The sequence below is a fragment of the Sinocyclocheilus grahami genome, unplaced genomic scaffold (assembly GCF_001515645.1).
Source record: "Sinocyclocheilus grahami isolate Dianchi unplaced genomic scaffold, SAMN03320097.WGS_v1.1 scaffold43.1, whole genome shotgun sequence".
NCBI classification, from domain to species: domain Eukaryota; kingdom Metazoa; phylum Chordata; class Actinopteri; order Cypriniformes; family Cyprinidae; genus Sinocyclocheilus; species Sinocyclocheilus grahami.
Window position 1 is genome coordinate 237,201 of NW_015505222.1, and position 26,408 is coordinate 263,608.

General features: G+C 36.1%; 1 protein-coding gene across 1 annotated transcript in view; it reads right to left on the reverse strand.

The window, feature by feature from the left end:
- The window catches only part of LOC107582336 (plexin-A1-like), a gene marked incomplete at its 5' end in the record, with an annotated part of 107,517 nt that overhangs the window by 77,610 nt on the left and 3,499 nt on the right, over positions 1 to 26,408 (reverse strand). The window contains one exon of the mRNA XM_016268132.1: positions 20,510 to 20,692. Coding sequence (XP_016123618.1) covers positions 20,510 to 20,692 — 183 coding nt within the window. The remainder of the gene's footprint in view (positions 1 to 20,509; positions 20,693 to 26,408) is intronic.

Sequence of the window (26,408 nt, forward strand, 5' to 3'; positions counted from 1 at the left end):
ATAAACATGTGATTTATTTCCCAGCTGCTTACCTTCACAGACATAACCGACTGTTTTTTGTAACTCATGTGTGTTTTTAACGTAAACTTGTGTGTGAATGAGAACTTAGTTTAGTGCTCGCATGCTGTGACAGCCGCTTTCTGTGCGTGTGCTTCAGATGTGTGCGCTCAGAAAACCCTATATCAGATGTTTAAATTAATATGGTTTAAAATGCATGATTTCAGCGCGATAAACATGATAATCAGAACCAAAACAGATGTTTTTAGCAGGTACGAGCTGTAAAGGCACAGCTCTATTCTGGAAAAGGGGGCGGGGAGCAGCAGCTCATTTGCATTTAAAGAGACAGGCCCGAAAAACAGCGTGTTTCTGCTTCCACTCAAAATAGGCATTTTCAAAATGATATAATAAATGATCTGTGGAGTATTTTGAGCTGAAACTTCAGACACATTCTGGGGACACCAGAGACTTATATTACATGTTGTAAAAAGGGGCATAATATGTCTCCTTTAAGTAGATTCAGTTTGAAGATAATTAGCAGAATATGCATGAAAATGTTGATTTCTAAACTGCATTTTAAAAAAGATTCAAGTAGAAAACAATTATTTTAAATTGTAGTAATCTTTCACACAGTACTGTTCAAAAGTTAGATTTTTTTTAAATAATGTTTTACTTTTAGTCAGAGAACACACATTAAATAGATTAAAAGTGACAGTAAGGACACTTCTATTATTACAAATTGATTTTTTATTTCAAATAAATGCTGTTCTTTTGAACTTTCTATTCATCTTGAATCCTGAAAAATAAAATGTATCACGGTTTCCACAAAAATATGAAGCAGTACAGCTGTTTTCAACATTGATAATAATGTTTCTCGAGCAGCAAATCAGCATATTATACTGATTTCTGAAGATCATGTGACACTGAAGACTGGAGTAATGATGCTGAAAATTCAGCTGCGCATCACAGAAATAAATTAGAGTTTAACAGATATTCACATAGAAAACTGCTATTTTAAATTGTAATAATATTTCACAATTTTATATGTTTTTCCTGTATCTTTAATCAAACAAATGCAGCCTTGGTGAGCAGAAGAGACTTCAATTAAAAACATTTTTAAAAACTCTCACCAACCACAAACTTTTGAACAGTACACAGCTCTCTGTGAAGAAGTCGTTATTCATTACAAATGTCTCTAATATTTGTGATCTACAGAAGAAACACAGTCACACAGGTTTGGATCGACCCACGAGTGAATGATGACTTTTCATTCAGATACAGTGAGCATATATGAGTGTATGAATGTAATGAGACCCGGGGGAAGTATATATTACGTATGTAAATATGATCTGGCGAGGGGAAGGGTGCTGTTCTTGCATGTTGAACACATCCATCACTTCTATTGCTCTCAATAAACATGCAGCATTAACTGACGGTGACGCGGTAATCGCTCTGCTGCGAACACACGCTTCTGTGATATGAGGATAGAGTATCTGTAATGCACTGAGCCTGTTAATATAGCAACATTTCATCTCAAACCACATAAAATCACTTACACACACACTGAGCATACATGAATGAGTAATACACACATCAAATTGAGTTTTATTGCCATTACAGAGCCAATGCAAGGAAGATATTAAAATAAGCCGCCTGGGATCATGCTGCAACACACCAGTGTTATTTTAGTGTCTTTGAGATTCTATAGTAGTTTTTATTAATATTTTGAATCAGTTTTAATTTTTATATTTTCAATTTTCATTTTAGTAACAGTTTAGGGTTTCTTTAAATATGTCTATATAGTTTAACTGTTTTTATTTTTAATTTTTCCATCTTCATTTTAATTTTAGTAAATGTTTTTGTATTTTTTTCTGTAAATACGTCTATATAGTTTATTTGAATTAGATTTTTTTAATTTTTCTATTTTCATTTTAGTAAAAGTTTTATCTTTATGTACATCTATATAGTTTGTTTTTCTTTAAATACCTCTATATAGTTTTTATTATTTTAGTAATACATGTTAATTATTAAATGATTACTACAAGTTAAACTCAGAAATGCTATCTTGGCAACTACCTGAAATAAAATAAGTTTAAGGTTACTTAAGATTTGATTTGATTTCAGTTAAAGATTATTTTATTTCAAATAATGGAATTTTTTATGGTTTTAATTTTAGTTAACTATAATAACTCTGCAACACAAGAACATGACAATAACCTTGTTATTAAATACATACAATAAATACAATATAACCCAAACAATTCAAAATTATGATTTGATTAATAATTCAAGACTTCTTTAAAACCAAAGCCATCAAGTGCTGTTAGAAAATGTGCCAAAATATCTAAACAATATTTGTTTTTTCATCTGAAGATCTAACCTTGATCGAGATGAGATGATTTCAAACTCTGCTGAGAGACATGTTTCACGTGTTTATATGCATAAGCGAGAATATCTGATGGTTTCCAGATGATGCTCACTTTCACAGACGTGACACTGACGGATCTGTGCTTACCAGGACTACAGGAAGTCAAATAAACACAAGACAGGAAGAGAAACACACCAGTATCTGCTCTAGACGTGAGTTCATGAGAGCACCACAGGCTTATTATGAACTAAAACCATAAAAAAAAAATTCACTTCTTGAAATAGAATGAACATTAACTGAAATAAAATATTTAAAACAACCTTATAATTCAGGTAGTTGCAAAAGAAAACATTTCTCATTTTAATTTAAGTTAAAGTACTAAATTTATATATATATTTAAATATATTAAACTTAATAAGAACCTTATAGACATATACAAAATTGGGGGGGAAATTTACGAAAAAAATGACAAACACAACTTAAACGAAAGCAGAAAATAAAATATTAAATATTAACAAAAACTATAACAGTATATCAGTGATACTGAAATAACTGTTAGAGGCAAAGGTCAGTGTTTTTCCAGCTGGTGTGGTGTGTTTAGGCTTCTGACAGTCACACAGGTTATTGATTTTAGGGTTCAAACCACAAGTGCATGAGAAGAGGAGTTGCTTTTCTTCCAGATGCAGCTCTTATGTGTCGGTCTGAACCGGGTGAGGATAACAACATCACCTATTTCAGATGAACGCTCTTCTAAACATCACATAGATCAGTGAACTGTGGGTCTGGCAGTCTGTTCTTAAATGAGCAACTCTTGGCTATAAAAACATGCAAAGTGCACCAGACTTCAGGCTGGAACTCATTTGGCGCTGGTGAGCTAATGTGAGGTCTTGACTGCATCTGATGTTGGTGTGGTGATACTAATGGCTGTATTTGTGAGCACGGCTGTGATCTCGGAGCAGAGGCTGCTGATTTCACTCTCTTCACTCACACTGTGATGCTGCTGATGCTGTTTCATGTTTCACAGTGACTACAGACATCACGCGATTCACTTTAAACATGCGCAGACTATATTTAACACACGTTCAGCTGCACGCTAACTCTCATGAAATATTAATCGGACTAGAACAGAAACAAAAACACACGCAAAGCCAAACTATCTGTGAACGACTCGTTTACACAGTCTAGTGCTGCTGCGTGATACACACACACACACACACACACAGTAAACAATGTAGAAATACTGTGGGGAATGCAGTAAACACACACACCCAGCACACACATACCAGACACCCACCAGAGACACAAATAACACAAACACAGGAAGAGTGAGTGTGTGTAAATGTGTGTGTAAATGTGTGAGTGAGTGAGTGTGTGTGTGTGTGTGTGTGTGAGTGAGTGAGTTTTTGTGATTTATGAGGACACAAATTTGTATAATAACATGGGTATGACATTCTGCAGTCACTAGAGGACTGGTCATCCTCGGGGAGAAGCAGGCGATCACCAAAGCGCCGATGCCTAAAATGAGCGTTTAAGGAAGCCAGACGTAATTAAACAATGAAATATTCCACTTCCTGTCCCCTGATATTACTGCGGCATCCACCCACACACATCCACACAACATCTGAAAGAATCAGAGACGATTTAAGAGTCACAAACAATGCTGGAGCCTAACACTGCCATCAGTTAGAAATCTGCCCAGCCTGTTCCTCTTTAATTCAACACAAGCAGAAAAACCACCAGAGGAAGAGTGAGAGAAAAACATCTTCACTGTTTAAATATAAGTTAAGTTATTCATTGTGAATTTGAATTAAATCAAATATGTGACCCTGGACAACAGGGTACATTTTTCGAAATTGAGATTTATGCATAATCTGAAAGCTGAATAAATAAGCTTTCCATTGATGTATGGTTTGTTAGAACAGGATAATATTTGGCCGAGATACAACTATGTATAGGACATATACAAAATATCTTCATGGAACATAATCTTTACTTAATATCCTAATGATTTTTGGACACACACACACACACAGGTGCTCAGCTGTGGCATGTGGTGGTGTGTTGACAGCTGGGTGGTCAGGTGGGAAACAGATGCTGCAGCTGCGATCTGGCCTGTTGCCACGGTAACAGCAGGGGCATCACCCCCTGGACGCGCTGAAGTCACAGCAAGTGTTTAGAGCTTCATCAGAGCGACCGCAAGACAACGCCAGCGCCGCCAATTAAGAGTGAAGTGTGTATCGATCCGCACCCGTGTGTGTGTGTGTGTGAGAGAGTAATTAACAGAGCTCTAGGGGTGTCTGGAAGGAAGTTCTTGGGGTCAAACAGGAAGTGAACAACGTTTGAATGAAGACAGAGAAGTTCAGTCGCTCTGTGTTTCACGACTGCACTTAACAAATTACACTAATTAGATGATGAAAAATATGTTCTGCTGCCAAGAAAAGTCAGATCCGAGTCGAATCTCATCCCTGGTAAACAAACTTACTTACTACTGTCATTTTGACTTTCTCAACATTTTGAAATCTTGTCAAAATAACATGTTCAATTAATATGGCACCACGGTATAATCAAATTTGAATAAAATGATATAAAATTTACATTAAATTATCTTTAATTAAACAAATTAAATGATTAGGTAATGAATTCATCTATAATTAATGAAGGAATCTTGAGCAATGCTCTTCTTCAAATAATGTGCGAACTGAACGTAAACTAATTTTAATAGACTATAAAATAAAAGCAGAGAAACAACTAAATGATAATGAAATTTATTTCAGCTATTTTCATGATTGATTGGACTATACTGTATGTCAAATTACCATGGTATTACCATCTGATGCTATCACCACAGCACACGTGTGTGTATAAACAGCTCTTCCTTAAGAAACCAATGGAAACAACAGAAATGGATCATGGGAACTTCATGTTCTGGGAAAAGGAGTGTCTGCCAGAGAAAACCACTGGCACATAAAACGCCTTTAAAGTCGTGGCAGAGATCTGATCAAAGGTTTCAGAGGCCAGGACAGCCCGTCTCACACACACACACTCACACACACGAGGACAGGAAGGAGCAGCAGTGGCTCATAACATACAGCAAGATGTTAATTTACTTCCACAGGTGTTCAGCACATTTCCTCTTTCAGCATTCCTCAAATCCCTGAAAGTCGTGGCAGAGATCTGATCAAGGGTTTCAGAGGCCAGGACAGCCCGTCTCACACACACACACTCACACACACTCCCACACACCCTCTCACACACACTCTCACACACTCTCACACACTCTCACACACACTCACACACACTCACTCACACACGCTCACACACGCTCACACACACTCACACACACACACTCACACACACTCACACACACGAGGACAGGAAGGAGCAGCAGTGGCTCATAACATACAGGAAGATGTTAATTTACTTCCACAGGTGTTCAGCACATTTCCTCTTTCAGCATTCCTCAAATCCCTGCGCCGTCTGCTCCACCATCACAATTACACCAAATAATTTACCGCTCAGGCTCCAAAATAAAATTAAAATTAAAATAATGAAATTAAAACAAAAAAAATGTAATAAAAAAATAAAATTAAATAAATTAAATAAAATAAAAAATAAATAATAATAATAATAAATAAATAAATAAAAAAATTAATAAAAATTAAAAAATTAACAAAAAGTTAAAGTAAAACTAAATAGGAAAAATATCACTAAATATTGACCCTAATTGACAAATTTTACATGGAGTCATTTGCTCTGTACAAAACAAAACACAACATAAAGGGTATCATTAGTTAAAGTGCCGTTATTAAAACTAACTAAATATTAAAAAAAATAAATAAATGAGATTTTAATATTGGCAAAATATTATACTAATATTAACAAAATTGTCAAATCATAGCTACAGGAGCATTTGCTTTCTTCATAGGCAGCATTTTAAAGTATCAGAGATGTGCTCCTGATGCACATCAATAGTGACATTGGAAATCAATACAGTCAAACCTTTCATGTGCGTCATTTATGGGCCTCTATTTCAGTTAGGATGCTGTCTATGTAGGGAACATACAGTGAGCTCGCATATCTCCCTCTGTTTTTGAGATGCTACTAACTGTGAATGATCAAGTAATGTGTGTGTGTATGGGGACAGGGGTGTGTGTGTGTGTGTGTGTGTGTGTCATCAACAGGTTGCTATGGTAACCCTCCCGAAGCGTTAAGCGCTGATCGCTGCAGAACACGGCCAATGAACAGATCAATCAAAATGATTAGCTGGAGTACAGCAGAAGATCACAGCTAATACACACCACAATTACACAGCAGAAACGACTCTGAGTGACAGAGCAATTACTGACCAACACACACACAGATAGAGAGAGTGCTTGCATTAAAGCACTTATTTAAACACACACACACAGCCTTTTGACCAACATTAATCAGACAATATTCAGAGAGCACTGCATTGGTAACACAGGCAGATACAGTAAATATGATACAATAAAGAGTGTTATTTTGTGTCCTCTAGGGTTTTATAGCACATTCCTAATAAGACAGCCGTCTCCTGGCAACAGTTTCTATTAGCTAATTAACAGCCTAAATGAGGACATGCTTATTTTTGGCATCAGCGCACATGCAAAAGATTAAAGGGACGCTTCACCCAAAAATTAAATCCTGTCATCGTTTACTCACCCGCATGTTGATCTAAACCGGTTTGATTTTGCTCTACAGAACACAGAATCAGACGTTAAGACTGCTCTTCTGTGTTTAATGAAAGGATACGGTGACCAGCGGCTGGTATGCTCCAATTCAAAATAATAAAAGTATCATAACAGCAGTGCAGAAGTCTTGCGTCCAGTGAATAATGATTCAGTTGTGTCTGGTTTCTCACATAAAGCATCCAGGATTCCAGAAGATTTGGAATATAGAGCACATGACCGTTATCAAGCTTCAATGGATGGAGATTGTTACCATTTCTGAAGCAGTGTAACTTCTCCTTTTGTGCCCCACAGAAAAGAGAGACAAAGACTTTCAGGTTTGGAACAACATGAGAGTGAGTAAATAATGACGGAAATTGTGTTTTTAATTCCACACACTTATAAACCATCTGTTTTCAACCAAAGAGAAACTTTAAGGGCAAGGCCAAAAATATTAGTATTGTAATTTTACAGCTGTGCTGTAAAATAAAAGTATTATTATTGTTGTTGTTGCTGTTTTTGTAATTAATGTTATATATATATATTTTTTTTTAATTCTTTAACATGTATTTTAAATCCTTTTTATGTAAAGCACTTTGAATTACCATTGTGCATTATATAAATAAACTTGCATTATTATTTTATATATAAATATACATATATACACACATATATATATATGCACACACACACACATATATATATATATATATATATATATATATATATATATACATACACACACACACACACACACACACAAACATATATACACACATGCACACACATATTTTTTTTTCAATTATATATATGAATGTGTTGATAAATTATTGAAATATAAACTTAATATCACAGAAGGTTCAGCTGACAAAAAGGTTTGGGAATCCCTGCATTAAAACATTAAAGTCCAACAAACATAACCTCACATGTTCACTATAGCGTGTGTTTGAGCATGTGCAGCTTTACAGCAGATGGTTGTATGCATAAACTCCCCCATCACACACACACACACACACACACACACACACAGACACACACTACAGCAGAGCAGATGACCTGTCTCACTTCATTATACAGAGACAATACAGACACACACACACAGAGACACATCTTCATCTGCGTGCCGTGAAATGTCTGTTAGCATGTTTTAGCAGTTCATCTCTCACGCCGTTCCCTACATTCCTCCTCGTGGCTCCTCTGGGAGAGAAACGCTCAGACAGTACAGGAGGACCAGGTCTCTGTCCTCGGGGTGTTTACCGACCCTCTCAACCCTGTTTGCTTTATGAACAACAGAAAGGCCTGTTTTCCACCGTCTCTCAGTAGTTTAGTCTGCTGGTGAACTCTGATCGATGTTTCCTGCTCTCCTGAGAGACACACGAGGCATCAGGAAAGCATTGCTCCCGACGGACGGATGGAAAAGAATAAAAGAAAAGAAAAACACTTGCAGGGGGCAAATTTAGGATACAGTTACTGTCTGTAAACTCAGTATGAACCCAACCAAACATTAGTAGGGCTGCTCGATTAATCTTAATAAAACTGATAACGCAATAGGGCTTATTATCAAATAGCAAAGGCTGTGATTTTTTTTATTAAAAAACATTTCAGAGAAGCACGGCACTATGTTCATTTACACATGAGCAGCTCATGATCCAGTGTTTACAGCATCTCGAAGCTTATTATTACATAATGAGTAATTTTCTTTTCTTATTATTTATTTTTTATTTTACGGTGAAATATTGCAATAGTAATATTACAATATAAATACTTATTTTGTTTAGTAAATATAACTGTAATAAAATTAGATGTAAAATAATATGTATTATTGTTGTTGCTATTATTTTTTTTTATTTTTTCTTTTACATTGAAATTAATATTACAATAGAAATATTTGTTTGCTTAATGTTTATTTAGTAACTATAAAAATATATTTCTAATATTTTTTCATTATAGAAATAGAAATATTTATTTAGCTTAATTTTTATTTAGTAATTATAATCACAATAAAATAATATTTATTATTATTATTATCAATAATAAAATAATAATATTTTAAAGTCGTATTGATATACAAATCACAAACATTTTGGCCAAATTGTGCAACCCTATAAACAAACACAGCAAAGCTGTATTTAAAAAAAGCACAATTTTACCAATGGTGTTTGTCAAATGTGGCAACAAGCATCTAAAAACACTAGCTGTTTTCATTCAGCTTCATTTACATATTTATTTGTCTCTACACGTGGCCACGTCACTCAACAGAGCGCGTCTTGATTTTATCCATCAGGAATTGATTGGAAGTTGAAAAGTGTCTCTGCACATTATTCTTCAGTATAAATAAAGCAAAAATGGGAATTAAAAAAGCAAATAGGGTCAGTTTTGATTCCATATTGACATTCAGCAGGAAGAGGTCATGTGACTGTTATTTGACATGATTATCATCACATTTATTGTGCTGTAGTGTGCTTCATGTTCACAGAGACCGTAATAATCACACGCGTGTTCGCCGCTGCTCAGGGGTTTGACCTCGCCTGATGGAGGGCCACAAACTATTACAAGCCTTTTCTGCTAAGAGCAGAGCAATTGAAAATCCGTTCATCCCACACACACACACACACACACACACAAAGCCTCCATCTGCAGTTATTGGTCCACTAAACAGCACAATACACACATGCTATCATGAGAGCCACTCTCACACACACACACACACAGGTTTGTTTTTGTGAAAAGTGGGGACATCCCATAGGCGTAATGGTTTTTATACTGTACAGACCGTATATTCTATTGCCCTACACCAACCCTACCCCTAAACCTACCCCTCACAGGAGACTTTCTGCTATTTCAGATTTTCAATACACTTAATTCTGTGTGATTTATAAGCGTTTTGAAAAGTGGGGACATGGGGTAATGTCCTGAAAAGTCATTATACAAATGTATGTCCTCATTTGTCACAAAAACGCGTACACACACACACACACACACACAGAGTAATTATGACAGAAGTCAAGAGAGTGTTTGAGGGACCCGTCTTCCTCCATCTGCAGTTATTGGCCCACTAAACAGCACAATACACACACGCTATCATGAGAGCCACTCTCACACACACACACACACACACACACACACACACACAGGTGAATTATGACAGAAGTCAAGAGAGTGTTTGAGGGACCCGTCTTAAGCACAAATACACAGACACACACACAGAAGCACAGAGACACACACACACACACACACACACACACAGTGTTTGAACTGTCATTGTGTGGATGAGAGCTTGTGAAATTTCCTCAAAATGTCTTGTTTTCCTCAGGAAAAAATAACAGCATTTGGAACGACATGAGTGAAAGTAAATTATTTTGATGGAACTAAACCAGTGTTATTTTAGTAGTCTACTATATACTATTGTAGTATTTATTAACACTTTGAAATGAGCTTTTAGCATTAACAATTTTCATTTTAATTGTAGTAATTTTAAGCGGTTTTGTAATTTTACTTGCTTTTGTTTTTATTTCTATAGCTTTCATTTTTATTTCAGTTTCAGTTTTTGTAATTTTAGCATTTAATTTTTTTCCTTTTCTTTAGTAATTTTGTTTAATTATATTTATATTTTATTTCAGATTTAAACATGTTTTTTTTTATAGCTTTACGTAAAGTTTTTGTAACCAATAATGATAATAAAGACGGATGATGAGCAAAAATAATAGTAAAAATAATAATAATAATTGTTGTTATTGTTTTATATAGTCGTATTGACAAATAAATCACAAACATTTGGCCAAATTGTGGAGCCCTACAAGTAAACAGCAAATCTGCTGGTTAAATAAATAAATTCTATTGGAAAACTCAACTAAATTCAAACTCAATTCAATATAAAAAAAACAGATTCAATATTTACACCATCAAATCGCATTTGTGGTTCAGCACATTAAAAAATAGCTTTTTTAATTAGCTTTCTTTTTTTAGTTTTAGTCATTTTGGTATTTCAAACTTATTTTCAGCTTTTTCTCATTTTTGTTTGTTTAATTATATTTTTATAAATTATACTTTAAAATTATATTTTATAATTTTATTTTAATTCCATTTAACATGATTTTTATTTTTTGATAGTTTTAAGTTAAGATTTGGTAACCAATAACAACACTGGACTATATTCAGACGGGAGAAGTTTTCTCTGAGGTGGTCAGGTACACAGTTTCAAATCCCATCCTAATCAAAAACATCCATGTTTTTCCTCACACAACTGCTGTAAACACTATAAAGTAAAATTACTGTTCTTCTAAAGTTTCTATTTCTCAAGATGCACATGCAAACTTTTCTTTTAGACTAGACGATTACAAAACTTAAACCCTATTTTTCACATTCCTCTTTTTCTATCTTTCACTCCTCAAACAGGGGTGAGATGAACAATCAGGCTCAAACGAGACACACACACACACACACACACACACAGTAAATCCTCTTTTATCCCTGACTGAACTGGTTCTCGGGTGGCCTTGACCGCTGCGCTCCATCAGATGGCTCTTTTGGCCCTGATGTACGGCTCCGTTGGGCTGCCAGCGCAGACGCGGCTCTCTAATCAAACTATGGATTTAACATTCAGTCGATGGCAGCGAACGGCTCCTCCTGAACACTCAGAGCACATCCATCCAGAATCATGCCAGAAAAATGAGCCCCACGCACAATGTTTGAACACACCGAGCACTTATCCAGTCCTTCACGTGATGTACTACACCGAGAGACACTCAGTCACTCGCGTCAATGAGAGCGCTTCATCTGAACGAGCAGCTCAACATCCTCCACGCTTTACAGAACTCATCATTCTGACGCTGAAATATCACTTCATCAGCCGCGTTTAAAGCTGTTGGAGAACTCAGAGCTGAGCGGAGATTAATGCACATCCAGAAAATATAGAGACTTGAGCTAATACTGCATGGCAACAAAATAACAGCAATACACAATAACCCTAGCAACCACATAGCAACACACTAAACACTTATACACCTTCACTGCATACCAACAAACTAACCACCATCCACAACACACTAAAAACACTTATATACACCTTAAAGGGTTAGTTCACCCAAAAATGAAATTAGTCCATAAATTACTCACCCTCAAGTCATCCTAGGTGTATATGACTTTCTTCTTTCAGACGAATCCAGTCGGAGTTATATAAAAAATGGTCTTTGATCTTTCAAGCTGTTTAATGCCACTCAGTGGGTGTTGCATGCATCAGTCCAAAAGAAGTTAAATAAAAAGCTACATTAAAGTGATTATTACGTTTTGAATATGGATATTTTTCTTACAAAAACGCATTGATTCACTACAGTAGGCCTTTGTTCACCCCCCGGAGCCATGTGAGACACTTTTTTTTTAATGGATGGGCACTTTTTATTTAACTTCTTTTGGACTGATGCATGCAACACCCGCTGAGTGGCATTAAACAGCTTGAAAGATCAAAGACAATTTTTTATATAACTCCGACTGGATTCGTCTGAAAGAAAGTCATATACACCTAGGATGACTTGAGGGTGAGTAAATTATGGGCTAATTTTCATTTTTGGGTGAACTAACCCTTTAACTGCATAACCAATTAACCTCCCAAACTAACCTACAACAAACTAACCATTCACAATAACCCTAGCAACCAAATAGCAACACACTAAAAAACAAATGCACCTTAACTGCACAGAAACAAACTAACAACAATCAACAATACCCTAGCAACCACATGGCAACACACTTATAAACCTTAACTACATAGCAACAAATTAACAACCATCCACAATACCCTAGCAACACAAAAACACTTATACACCTTAAGTGCATAGCAACAAACTATCAAACAACCACAATACCTAGCAACCACATAGCAACACACGAAAAAAACAAATACACCTTAACTGTACAGAAACAAACTAACAACCGCCCACAATACCCTAGCAACCACATCAACACACTGAAAACACTTTTAAACCTTAACAGCATAACAAACTAACAAATTTTCACAATACCCTAGCAACCACTACACAGCAACAGACTAGAAAACAAATACACCTTAACTGCACAGAAATAAACTAACCACCATCCACAATACCCTAGCAACCACATAGTAACACACCAATAACACTTATATCCACCTTAACCGCATAGCAACAAAATAATAGCCATCCACAATACCCTAGCAACCACATAGTAACACACCAATAACACTTATATCCACCTTAACCGCATAGCAACAAAATAATAGCCATCCACAATACCCTAGCAACCACATAGCAACAGACTAAAAAACAAATACACCTTAACTGCACAGAAACAAACTAACCACAATCCACACTACCCTAGCAACCACATAGTAACACACCAATAACACTTATATCCACCTTAACCGCATAGCAACAAAATAACAACCATCCACAATACCCTAGCAACCACATAGTAACAGACTAAAAAACAAATACACCTTATCTGCACAGAAACAAACTAACCACCATCCACAATACCCTAGCAACCACATAGTAACACACTAATAAAGTTATACCCACCTTAACCACATAGCAACAAAATAACAACCATCCACAATACCCTAGCAACCACATAGCAACAGACTAAAAAACAAATACACCTTAACTGCACAGAAACAAACTAACAACCATCCACAATACCCTAGCAACCACATAGTAACACACTAATAACAGTTATACCCACCTTAACCGCATAGCAACAAAATAACAACCATCCACAATACCCTAGCAACCACATAGCATTAAACATTATGAATTATTCAATTCATAAGAGTTGAATGATGGTGTAACATTCATTAATGGAGGTAAAAGTGCAGTAACACACATCCTCTGTAATATCGGACTACCACACAGAAATCATTCAGAAATATAACGGCTTGTGACTGTGGTTCCGGTTTCAAATGCAGATATTGATCGTTCTGAGCCAGGTGGAGCTCAGTAACACACACATTCATGCATTAATTATAAATGAAGGTTAATCCTGAAACATAAACCTCTCGCTGGGCGAGACACATTCATTATGATTACAGTAGTGAGGTGAGGCGTTCCAGGACTGCAGGTACAGCACAGTTTATACCACGCATGTTCACTATTACATGCACTTCACAAAACAGCACAGATTCGGCTCTCAGTTTAACAAGCGTTTGCGTTCAGACAGAACCGAGTGTGACTGCAGTGCTATCGGCCCCACGAGACACACACACACACACACACACACACACACACACACAGAGTAAAAAACAAAGCCGACGAGGGTCTAATAAAGCAGGACATGCTTTGCTGCTGCGGCATTTTCCCACTAAACCCCAATTTCCACAGACGCGCGCGCAGTTAATTAACTAGCTGGTAAAGCTGCAGTCGCTGCACTTCTGTAGCCTCACACACTTCACCAGCTTCATTCTGACACTATTACAATAACACAGAGAAACACCTTGACACACACACACACACACACACACTGATTAAAATGTCAGAACAGCTGGCAAAATCTTTACATGCAGTGTGTGTTATTAAACCGAGGCAAGTGTGTTTCTCTGTGTGTGTGTGTGTGTGTGTGTGTGTCATTTCATTTCAGAAACCCTTAAGTTACCATAGAAACACAATGATGTGGAAACACACACACTCGCACAGAAAGGCTTGTTTAGAATGGACAGATGTGTAGAGCTGCATCCTACTAGACAAAACACGAGCATATGAGATGTTTCCCATCTGATGGACCTTTAGCTCGATGCAAAGAACATTATCACTATCACGTGCATTTCATTACTATTTACCAGATAGATACAAATGAATATATATATGTGTGTGTGTGTGTGGATATGACATATCTGAAATTATTTTATTATTTTCCTTGCAGAAAGCGCAGAGACTCATGCACGTGCATCAGGTTGCGCAAAGTCTGCATGGTAAACTGTCATTTGTCAGAAATATTTAACTGCTGAAACAGACTAGAATGAAGAATGAAGTATTACAGGGAGCTGTATAAGAATATTATTCATTAATACATTGATTATAATTTATTATTTATTAAATGCAAGGTTTTGCAAGTTGATGTAAAACAAATCAATTATAAAAATGTAAAAAAAAAAGACTAATTTTAAAATAAAACATTTAAATATAAGGACTTATTATAAAAGAACAAAACATTTGATTTGCTTACCCGTGTCATGTGATCTTTAACCAGCATCTGAGAACGTGTTAATAAATTACTGAAAAATGTAAATCCCAGTGGGATCTTAAATTCAAAGGAGATCCACTGACAAAAACTTTTGGGAAGATCATGTGACCTACTCAGACAGGAAGTCACACAAACTAGTGTTATTGTTAGATTTCTCACACCTACAGCACAAATACACCTCAAGCAACACCTGAGCATCACTCTGTGTGTGTGTGTGTGTGTGTGTGTAAAAGCTCTCAGAGGCCGCCTGTCCGAGCAGCATGTCATGAATATTTCAGCTCATCTGAAAAGATGACAAGCTTTCGCTCTCCATAACTCAGCCGTCCTGTCCTGTCTCACTCTCTGACCACAGACAGAAAAAGTGAATATATTTAAAAGGTCAAAGAGGAAAGAGTGTGTGTTTAGTCTGACTCTCATCCTATTTGATTCCAGGCCTGAAACAACACAACACAACACACACACATACAAACACTCACAGGCAGACAGACAGATGTGTCTTTGTGCTCGTCCTCGTGTCTAAGCACGTGTGTGTGTGTGTGTGTGTGAGTGTGTGTGAGTGCGTGTGAGTGTGTGTGTGTGTGTGTGGTGATGAACACTGTGCTCTTTGTGAGACGGTCTCGAGGCATCCGTGTGTATGTTTAGGACATGACTGTTGGAATGTTCAAACGGGAGCGTTCAGTGGCATATGATCACCATGTGACAGCTGCACACACACACACACGCACACACACACACACACACACACAGAGAGTAGTCTACAACTGCGGTCACACATCACTATTTGAAACCTCAATAACAATTTAAAAAATGTAATTCACTTCAACCATTTCACGTCTTAGAGTGAAAGCAAATGTTGCTTAAATGTTACAAACCTGTATTTGGTTTGACTCTCTTCTGCTCACCACGGCTGCATTTATTTGATCAAAAACATAGTACAAATCGTGATATATTATTATAATTTAAAACGGCTGTTTTCTATGTGAGTATCTGTTAAACTGTAATGTATTTCTGTGATGCGCAGCTGTATTTTCAGCATCATTCCTCCAGTCTTCAGTGTCACACGATCCTTCAGAAATCATTCTAATATGCTGATCTGCTGCTTGAGAAACATTTCTGATTATTATCAATGTTGAAAACAGTTGTGCTGCACAATATTTTTGTGGAAACTGTGATACATTGAATTTTTCAGGATTCTTTGATTAAAAGAAAGCTCAAAAGAACAGCATTTATTAGAAACAGAATGCTTTTTTCATATCACATATGTCTTCACTGTCATTTTTGATCCATTTAATGCATCCTTGATGAATGGATGCATTAAAAGTATTATTTTCTTCGTATAAAAAAAAGAAAGAAAGAAATACCTACCGACTCCAAACGTTTGAAGGGTAGTGCACAACACCAAATGAAAACAACCATCCAACACACATCATCCACAAAAACCCTGCAAAACAGCAGATGAACAGATGCTGATTGTCTGTAATAATCCGTCACCGTCTAATCTACACTGATGAATCAGAGTAATAATCAATAATCATTCAAAGGGAAACGTGCCAGAGTGAGTCGGTGTGTGTGTGTTTTCAGCCAGATCTCACGCTGAGACACTAATTACAGACGTGTAGAGCTCAGCACAACACACGCAAGAGCCAGCAGCGCTGCTATGTGCACACGCGTGTGTGTAATTAACCTCCGCCGCTACAATCACTGCCAACACTTTGAACTGCATGTAAGAGGAGCGATAATACAGCATTCCTCTGTGTCTGTGTGTGTGTGTCTGTGTGTGTGTGTCTGTGTGTGTGTGTCTGTGTGTGTGTGTGTCTGTGTGTGTGTGTGTCTGTGTGTGTGTGTGTGTGTGTCTGTGTGTGTGTGTGTCTGTGTGTGTGTGTGCTTTGATCCAAACCCGTAACTACAACCCAGTGTATTCCCAGAATGCATTATTCACCCATCTTTTATTATAATTATCTGTTTTTACCATGTTATTAAGTCAAGTGTCTCTATTACTAGTACCCAGTCATTTCCTTTTGATGCATTTTACATTTACATTGATGCATTTGGCGGATGCTTTTATCCAGTTCATGCATTCCCTGGGAATTGAACCCATGACCTTAGCGTTGCCAGCGGTATGCTCTACTGTTCGAGCTACAGTTGAACAAAATTTTGTCTGTCTGATAATAAAACAAAAAGGGGGTTGGGGTTGGATTATAAATCTCAAAAATCTCTCAAAAAAAAAAGAAAAACGAAAAGACATGCTTTGAGGAATAATCCATGTATGGAGTACAAATTCGACTTAAATATTAAGTGTTAATGTACATAGCTAATGTATTCTGACTACTACGAATTACTTTTTATCTAACTTGTTTTAAACTTGCCAATAAATGTACCATATTGATAGAAAAAGCAAAGAGAAAGTAAATATAATTTTATCATCATAAAATGCATTAAATTACACTAATCCAGGGTTTCCCAAATTGGGCTCAACGCAAGAACTGCAGTGGGTTTGTGAGTTGATAAAAAGCTGATAATTAATTAAATCATAAAAATGTAAAAATTTATATACATTTTAAATAATTTAATATACTTTTCTATATAAATTATGTAACACTTGAACACTAAAAAAAAGAAAAATTTAATTTGTTTAACATCTCCATAAATTGTAAAAAAAAAAAAAAAAAAAATTGTAATCTGATTATGAGCATTTTACAATGTAATATACTTTAATTACAAGTAGGCTTGACTTTTGGAATCTGATTACGTAATCCAGACATGATGTAATCGGTTATTATCCATCTCTCTCTCTCTCTCAATTTAAGAGTGCTTTATTGGCATGACAAAAACTATACATTTGTATTACCAAAGCAATTGCAGCTGGGCTGCTTACAAATAGTGCATATATGTATTAACAGAAAGAAAAATAATAATAATAATAATAATATTTAAAAAGTATTAGCATGTAGTGCAAAATGAAATACTAATGTATGCAAGTATATAAACTAGAAATAAAATAAAATAAGGGATTAGACATACTTACAGAAGCAAAATATACATTTAATTAATATAATAGAGTAATATGGCATAATATAATCTACATGTGCTGGAAACATCAGATCAGTGGGGGGAATGGGACTCGGTAAAAATCTTTTTTGGACCAAGTATGTGGACAAAAACTGGAATGATCTACCCTTGTATTATTACAGTGTTGTGAAAGCTTGGGGTTTTATGAAAATATCAAGGAAGACACCTGCATTGTCATTGTTTTGGCTCCTGAAGGAACCTTTAGTGGCTGGAGCAAGATTGGACATTTTCTGAAATAACCCAAAGCTTGATAAATGTGACATTTTTGGACATTTGTGGATGCGACTTTGATAGAGTTGATGCAACGGCGCAGTGAATAAAAAAAAAGAAAAAGGGGCGTTTATTAAATTGTATTGTTGGCCAAGCAAAGACCGCAATTGTTCTAACTAGAAGGAAAATAGTAGAAGGGAAGGAAGGAAATGTTGCTGATGGTACTTTCAGAAGTCTTATTATAGCAAGAATAAGACATGAATTTATGTTTTATAAATTAATGATTAGTGAATTGAATGAATGAATTAGTAATTTCACTTTAATGGCCGATATCACTGAAAACAGACACTATTTTTGGAATCAGCACCTCAAGTAAGTAAGAAACAAGTTGTGAATTCCATTCAGCAAACGTGATACAGGGTGGTGAATTAGAAAACACCATTAATAACATTAATAAAAATGTAGCATGCAACCACTATCACTGACAACATTAGAAAGAGTGAGCGAGACAGAGAGATCAGAGAGAGATCAAGTGACTATAAACTGTCATCTGTTGAGGTCATGGAGGTCATGAGGTCAGTGGGTCAGTAGATCAATCCTGAGCTTACAAGAAGTTTAACTTCTATAAACAGCAAAGCTCAAATCAACCCTCAGGATTAGCGTCTGATGACACAATATGCATCAAAATCATTGTTTATATTCGTTTTATTTGACACTGAATTCAGGGTGTGTGGTAAAAGAGGACAAACAAACACCTGCTATTGACACTCAAGACCAGAAAAGCTCAACGGAGGAATCTGCAGCAGTTTGGAGCCATAATTAACAACAATATTACAGAGAGAGCGGGGCTGGCCGACTTTACCGTGACTTCAGACCACAGTGTGTGTGTGTGTGTGTGTGTGTTCAGCATAGTTGGCTCGTCCATCTGTTGTTGATTTGACCAGACTGAATCGTCTAGCGCGTTAAACCCTGACGGGACGAGCTCAAGACGAGTTCCTCATGCCCAGACGTGCCCTCTGCTGCGACGCTCCAGATCAGCGGGACTAATCCAGCTTCAGCATCGCCAGACACTCATTCTGAGCTTATCATACACACACACCTGATGCATGCTGCACATTTCACACCTCAAAACCGCAAAAATGAGCCACGATGCCAAACTGCTCCTTGAATACTTGAGCCAAAGCGCACCGTTCCAATTCAGAAATGTCTCAAGCTCCAGCAGTTTTTCAAAAAGACTTACAAATAACAATAACGTAAGCATAAGTGATTAATTTAATGGTGAATGCTATATTATCGCATGCAATGTCTCAATCATCTCCAAATGTCTGCTGTAAACATCTACACCATTTAATATGTACTTACAGTCCCAAACACAACAACTGAAGCTAATCAGCATTCATCACTGGATAATGACATGCTTTAGTTTTAAAGACAACATTAAAACAGCATTTGCCATTGTTAACTTTAACCAACAGTTCAAACCTAAGTGATATCGGATGAAACGCGATTTCAGAAGCAGGGCAATCTGATAAATCTTTCGGAATATAAGCAGGAACATGCATTAAGAAACTAAACAGGAGCAGTTTTGATTTCATGTTCTCTTTAACAGTTGTGTCAGTTTAACTAGTTGGTTGATGGTTTCTATTAAATCTGAAGTAGTAGAATAAATCAATTTGTATGAAAATGAAAAAAGTAATTTTGTGGAATAATATGCATCAATAAATCAGTCATACATAAAGAAACTAAACTTGATTTAATGTTTCCATTAACAGATTTGTCAGCAACTTTAAACAAACGTACAACACAAATCACCAAGGTTGCATCATAAACCTCTACAAAATACCATTTTCTTGCATTCCGCAAAGGGTTAAGTCAACCAATCAAAGAGGTTCTCTCAAATAAAACCCCAGAAGATACCAATAATGCACAAAGACACAGCGTATCAAAAGACCATAAGATGTGAAACTCTTACCTTCTTCATTCGGCCGTTGCGTGTTCCTGCGAAAACCACCGTGTTTCCGCGGTAATCGTAAGCAGCTACCGAAGTCATTCCGTCATCTTTGTCTATGAAGAGAGGAATGCCCTCGATAGTGCTGGTGCCCCCTAGAGGCTGGTTAAAATCCTGCCCACAGAAGTTATCGTCGATCTGGAGAGGCTGGAAGAGACAAACGGAGGGAGGGTTGGAAAAAGGGTTGGGTAAGACTGACTGTTAGGGCGGGTTTTCCTAAAAACAATGTCAGTGGAAGTCACACACACACACACACACACACACACAGCGGTAAGGTTATTTATCAAATGGATGACAAAATGGAAACACAAGGTCCCTGTATTGCAGGAAACCCTGGAAAGGGGACGTGAGGACATGAAAGTTAGAGAGTGGGAAAAGGCTAACAGATATTTACAATAACTATAAAACCAATTTACTGTTCTTTTCATTTCCCAACAGACTGCCATTTTTAAGTATCTGTTATTTATGTGATATATACACTACCGTTTAAAAGTCTGGGGTGGGTAAGATTTTTTTTTATGTTTTTGAAAGAAGTCTCTTCTGCTTACCAAAGAATTTAGTTGATTAAAAATACAGTAAAAATTGTGAGATATTATTACAATTTAAAATAACTGTTTTCTATGTGAATATATGTTAAAATGTAATTAAAATCTGTGATGCGCAGCTGTATTTTCAGCATCATTCCTCCAGTCTTCAGTGTCACATGATCTTCAGAAATCAGTATAATATGCTGATTTGCTGCTCGAGAAACATTTCTGATTATCATCAATGTTGAAAACAGTTGCGCTGCACAACATTTTTGTGGAAGCCGTGATACATTTTGTTTTTCAGGATTCACAGATGAACAGAAAATTCAAAAGAACAGCATTTATTTTAAATACAAATATTTTGCAAGATTATAAATGTCTTTAATGTCACTTTTGATCAATTCAATGCATCCTTGATGAATATAAAAGTTTAGTTTTTTTTAAAGAAAAATATATTTTATACCCAAACATTTAAACAGTGTACATATAGACTTTTCCCCCCATTATTTTTCACCATTTTATATATTCACCATTTTTATGCATGCATTTTATTTTGGAAAATATCGCATTAGTAGAGTATTGTGTTTGGAATGAATGAATGAATGAATTACTCGTCCCATAAAACAAATCAAGGAACTGAATAATTTAAGATGATTTTACACGACTACTTTAAAAATTACACTGTAAAACTTTTTCACCTATTTCAACTTAAAAACTTATGCTGCCTTAAAGTGTAAGTATAATCAACTTGGTTGCATTAGTAATTTCAACTTAAATTATATTAAACTGACTTAGAAAATCCAGACAAATCTCACACTAAAAAAAAAAAAGTTGAAAATGTTCAACTTGTTTGATTAAAGAAATGCAAATCATAAGTTGTCATGACTTACTGATATCACTTTCTTGGCTTCTACAGAAGCATTTCTTCTGTAAACTGACAGCTCATTCTAAATCATTATCAATATACACAGATTCTGAATGGCCAGTGAACGAACAGAACATGAATGCCATCCATTCACAAAATTCCATTATTCACAACCACATATTTTGAAAGACGTTTGAACAAACATTGCTTAAAGGGGTCATCGGATGCCCATTTTAAACCCATTGATACGATTCTTTAGGGTCTTAATGAAAAGTCTGTAACATAGTTTGGTTAAAATTTCTCAATGGTAGTGCAAAACAACACCGTTTTCACCCTGTCAAAAACAGCTCTTTTCAGATCAAGTCGTTTTGTAGCCTTTTCCTTTAAATGTTAATGAGCTCTGCTGACCCCGCCCCTCTCTTCCGAGCCGCTCTCTGAGGGACTGTTTACTTTAGCTGCATTCATCGTGAGACTTGCTAATTAGCACATTATTAGGTAAGGCCATTTGCAAAGATTCATTAAAAAAACCTTACACTCACTTCTTCTGTAGATGAATGATTCGCGAATGATAGACGCATTTATGTAGATCGGAGGCGCATTCCCTTCAGAAACAAAGGTAATCCACTGCGAGTTCAGCGGCTCAGATGTCGAGAGTAAATGACGACCGCTGTGTTCATTATTACATCCAACAACAGAACACCTCGAGCACTTAGGAGTCATTCTTGTGTACATCTGAAACAATGGTGGACTGATGACAGTCACTCAGGGCGGAGCTAAGGTAAGACACCAGTCCAGTCTGTGCTGAAACACTACTGTCAATCAAACTATGGTGGGAGGGGCCTGTCTGGGTGATGTCACACAGACAGGCATCTGAGATCGGCTTGATTTGAGAAAGGGGAAAAGATTTTAGTAGATTAAACTTTTTTTTTTTTGGGTGGTTGTGTACATGCACTGCCAACACACATTTCAGTTCAAACAACTTGTAAAAGTGCATGCAGCATCAGATGACCCCTTTAAAGTTTTTTTAAAATGTTTAAAGGGCAAAATATTTTTGGCTAACTTGCCACACTTTACAGCTGTACCTTGGAAAAGAAAACTCCTGAAGTGAGATAAATCTGACAAAACCTTCCTCTGGTCACGATCTTAAAAGATAAAAATGATTTAAATTAAATGTTGTGAAATTTTCTTTTAGGGTTAGAGTTTAGGTTAGTCTTTGCTTTATATATAAACAACAGTCTGTGGTATTTGCTCATTCAGAAGGCTAAGTAAACGTGTGTGTGTGTGTGTGTGTGTGTCTGTGTGTGTGTCTGTGTGTGTGTCTGTGTGTGTGTCTGTGTGTGAGAGTGCGTGTGTGTGTGTGTGTGTGTGTGTGTGTGTCTGTGTGTGAGAGTGTGTGTGTGTGTGTGTGTGTGTGTGTGTGTGTGTGTGTGTGTCCTCTAAAGCCGACCAGGCACACATCAATAACCTTTCTTTCTCTGTGTCTTTCTCTCTTCACCTCCCCTTTTCTCTTTGTCTTAATCCATCCAGAAGAGTCTCTAGCTCACAGCAGGAAGAAAGGCAAGAGAAGAAAAGGAGGAGGAAGGAGTCAGACGGGCATCAATTCACTTAGCAAACTCGCTTTTCCTCCTCTGAGCTAAAAACCTGATGTCAAGCAGTCAGACACTCGCACACTACTGAAAGCTCGGCTGGGGGATTTATCGCTTTGAAAACATCAAAAGTAATTTAATTCAACATCTTTACGCCATCATGAGCTAAGCTTATTTAAATATCAGCCTTGTGTAGTCAGACTTTAAACTATTAGCATAAAGGAAATCCCTGTGAACCGCTGTACAGAAAACAGAGCAGACATTTGTACTGGATAGAGTTTTTCACTGAGCATGATGCAATGCATCATAGAATTGCCTTCTTTGTAAAGATATATGTGTCCCTGGAGCACAAAAAGCAGTGTTAAGTCGCTGGCGTATATTTGTAGCAATAGCCAACAATACATTGTATGGGTCAAAATTATTGATTTTTCTTTTATGCCAAAAATCATTAGGATATTAAGTAAAGATCGTGTTCCATGAAGATATTTTGTAAATTTCTTACTGTAAATTTTTGATTAGTAATATGCGTTGCTAAGGACTTCATTTGAACAACTTTAAAGGCAATTTTCTCAATATTTAGATGTTTTTGCACCCTCCGATTCCAGATTTTCAAATAGCTGTATCTCAACCAAATATTGTTCTATCCTAACAAACCATACATCAATGGAAATCTTATTTATTCAGCTTTTCAAAAAATGGACCCTTATGACTGGTTTTGTGGTCGAGGGCCACATACGTGTCCACAGACAGTGTGAAACGGCCGTACCTGGAGTGCCCGATGTCGTCCAGCCAAATATTGTCCTCTCCTAACAAACCATACATCAATGGAAAGCTATTTATTCAGCTGTATAAATCTCAATTTCAAAAAAATTGACCTTTATGATTGGTTTTGTGCTCCAGGGTCACATATAGTAGGGTACAATGTGGCTAAAGGCACACCTTAAGAAAAAAATGTGATTTTCACTGCACCTAAAATGTATAATTGCAGAAAAAAATACATACTTTTGTATTGAACAATAATGGAGAAATTCACATACATTAATTTTGTGTGAAAATAAATCATACAAGTCGTTTATTTTGTTTAAAAATCGTATAAATGTATGAGGTGGCAAGGGGGCATTTTACCCCACACACTTGTGCTGCAAAAGGCACACAGTATTGATACAAATACATCAGCTAAAATAATGTTTTTTTTAATATGTCTAAGTTAATACTTGTTCAAAACAATCACGTTAGCAAAGTTTGTACTATTTTCTGCTTATTTTGAAAAATAAAAGAATTCATTTTTGTTCAATAAATAATAAATGTCATTAAAATATGTTATTATAAAAATATATTTTAAAATACATTTTTTAATAATTTAAAAAATTAAAGATTCTGAAAGCATTGAAGGAGATCCCATAATAATTTAATATAGATTTACAGTAGAAACAACTAATTATATTTTATTATATGATATGATTAATATCATGTTTTTAAATATGATAGTTTCATTCTAAACATGGTGACTACCTCTAAGATGGACACCCAACATAATATGATTTACCATCTGAATCTAACCATGTCATGTCAACAAATGAAAAAAAAAGTCAGCTATCTATTAATTATCATGTTAATTACTGTGCCTTTAGCTCCAACAGCAGGGGCATTTTTTTACCCCAAATACCATACTTTTACACATTCTTTCATTATTTAAAAAACTGCTGCTTTACTTATCTTAAAACTGAAAAACGTTAAGAAGACCTTTGTCTCAAAATATATGCATTAATTTTAGCGATTCTCATTTGCTACTTAAATCTACATTTAAAAAAAAACATAAAATATTAGATCAAGTAAGCACAGAATCAACTTTGCGCTGCTGCGCGCGATCGCGTCAAAGATCAGCCACATTTGCACATGCATCTTGAAAAGCGAATGTTTTGGAAAGTGCCACGCCATGTTTTTTTGCCATCTAGTGGTTTAGAGGAAAATAATATCAAAGGCGTCTTAAGCCCCGTCGTACCCTACTATTCAAAAGTTTGGAGTCAATTTTTTATGTTTTTGAAAGAAGTCTCTTCTGCTCACTAAGCATGGATTTATTTGCTATTTGAAAATACAGTAAAAACTGTTATATTGTGAAATATTATTAAAATTTTAAATAAAAGTTTTCTATGTGAATATCTGTTCAAATGTAATGTATTTCTGTGATGCGCAGCTGTATTTTCAGCATCATTCCTCCAGTCTTCAGTGTCACATGATCTTCAGAAATCAGTATAATATGCTGCTTTGCTGCTCAACAAACATTTCTGATTATTATCAATGTTGAAAACAGTTGTGCTGCCCAATATATATTTTTGTGGAAACTGTAATAAATTGTATTTTTCAGGATTCTTTGATGAATAGAAAGTTCAAAAGAGCAGCATTAGGAATCTTTTAGAACATTATAAATGTCTTTACTGTCACTTTTTATCAATTTAATGCATCCTTGGTGAAAAAAAGTAATAATTTCTTTCCAAAAAAAAAACACACATATCTTACAAACACCAAACTTTTGAATAGTAGTGTATGTGATAATTTGGCCCAAAGCAGGCCTCTCAGAAGGCAGTATAAGGTCATGAGCGCTTATTATGCTCTAGTCATCAGAGCTCTAGTCCCACTGCTATTTCACACTCGATTGACGGCTGATTTGATGCAGTATTCTCTCAATCCTCATGGGTCACACAGACAAGATGAGCATTACATTCACTCAAAAGTGTGTGTGCTAAAGTAATTACATTCTCTCACACACACGAACACACATTCGCACTTTACTAGTGAGGTGAAAACTAATGCAGGACTAAACAGGTTGCAGAGGGACACCAATACACACACAACAACAGACATGCGTGTGTGTGTGTGTGTGTGTG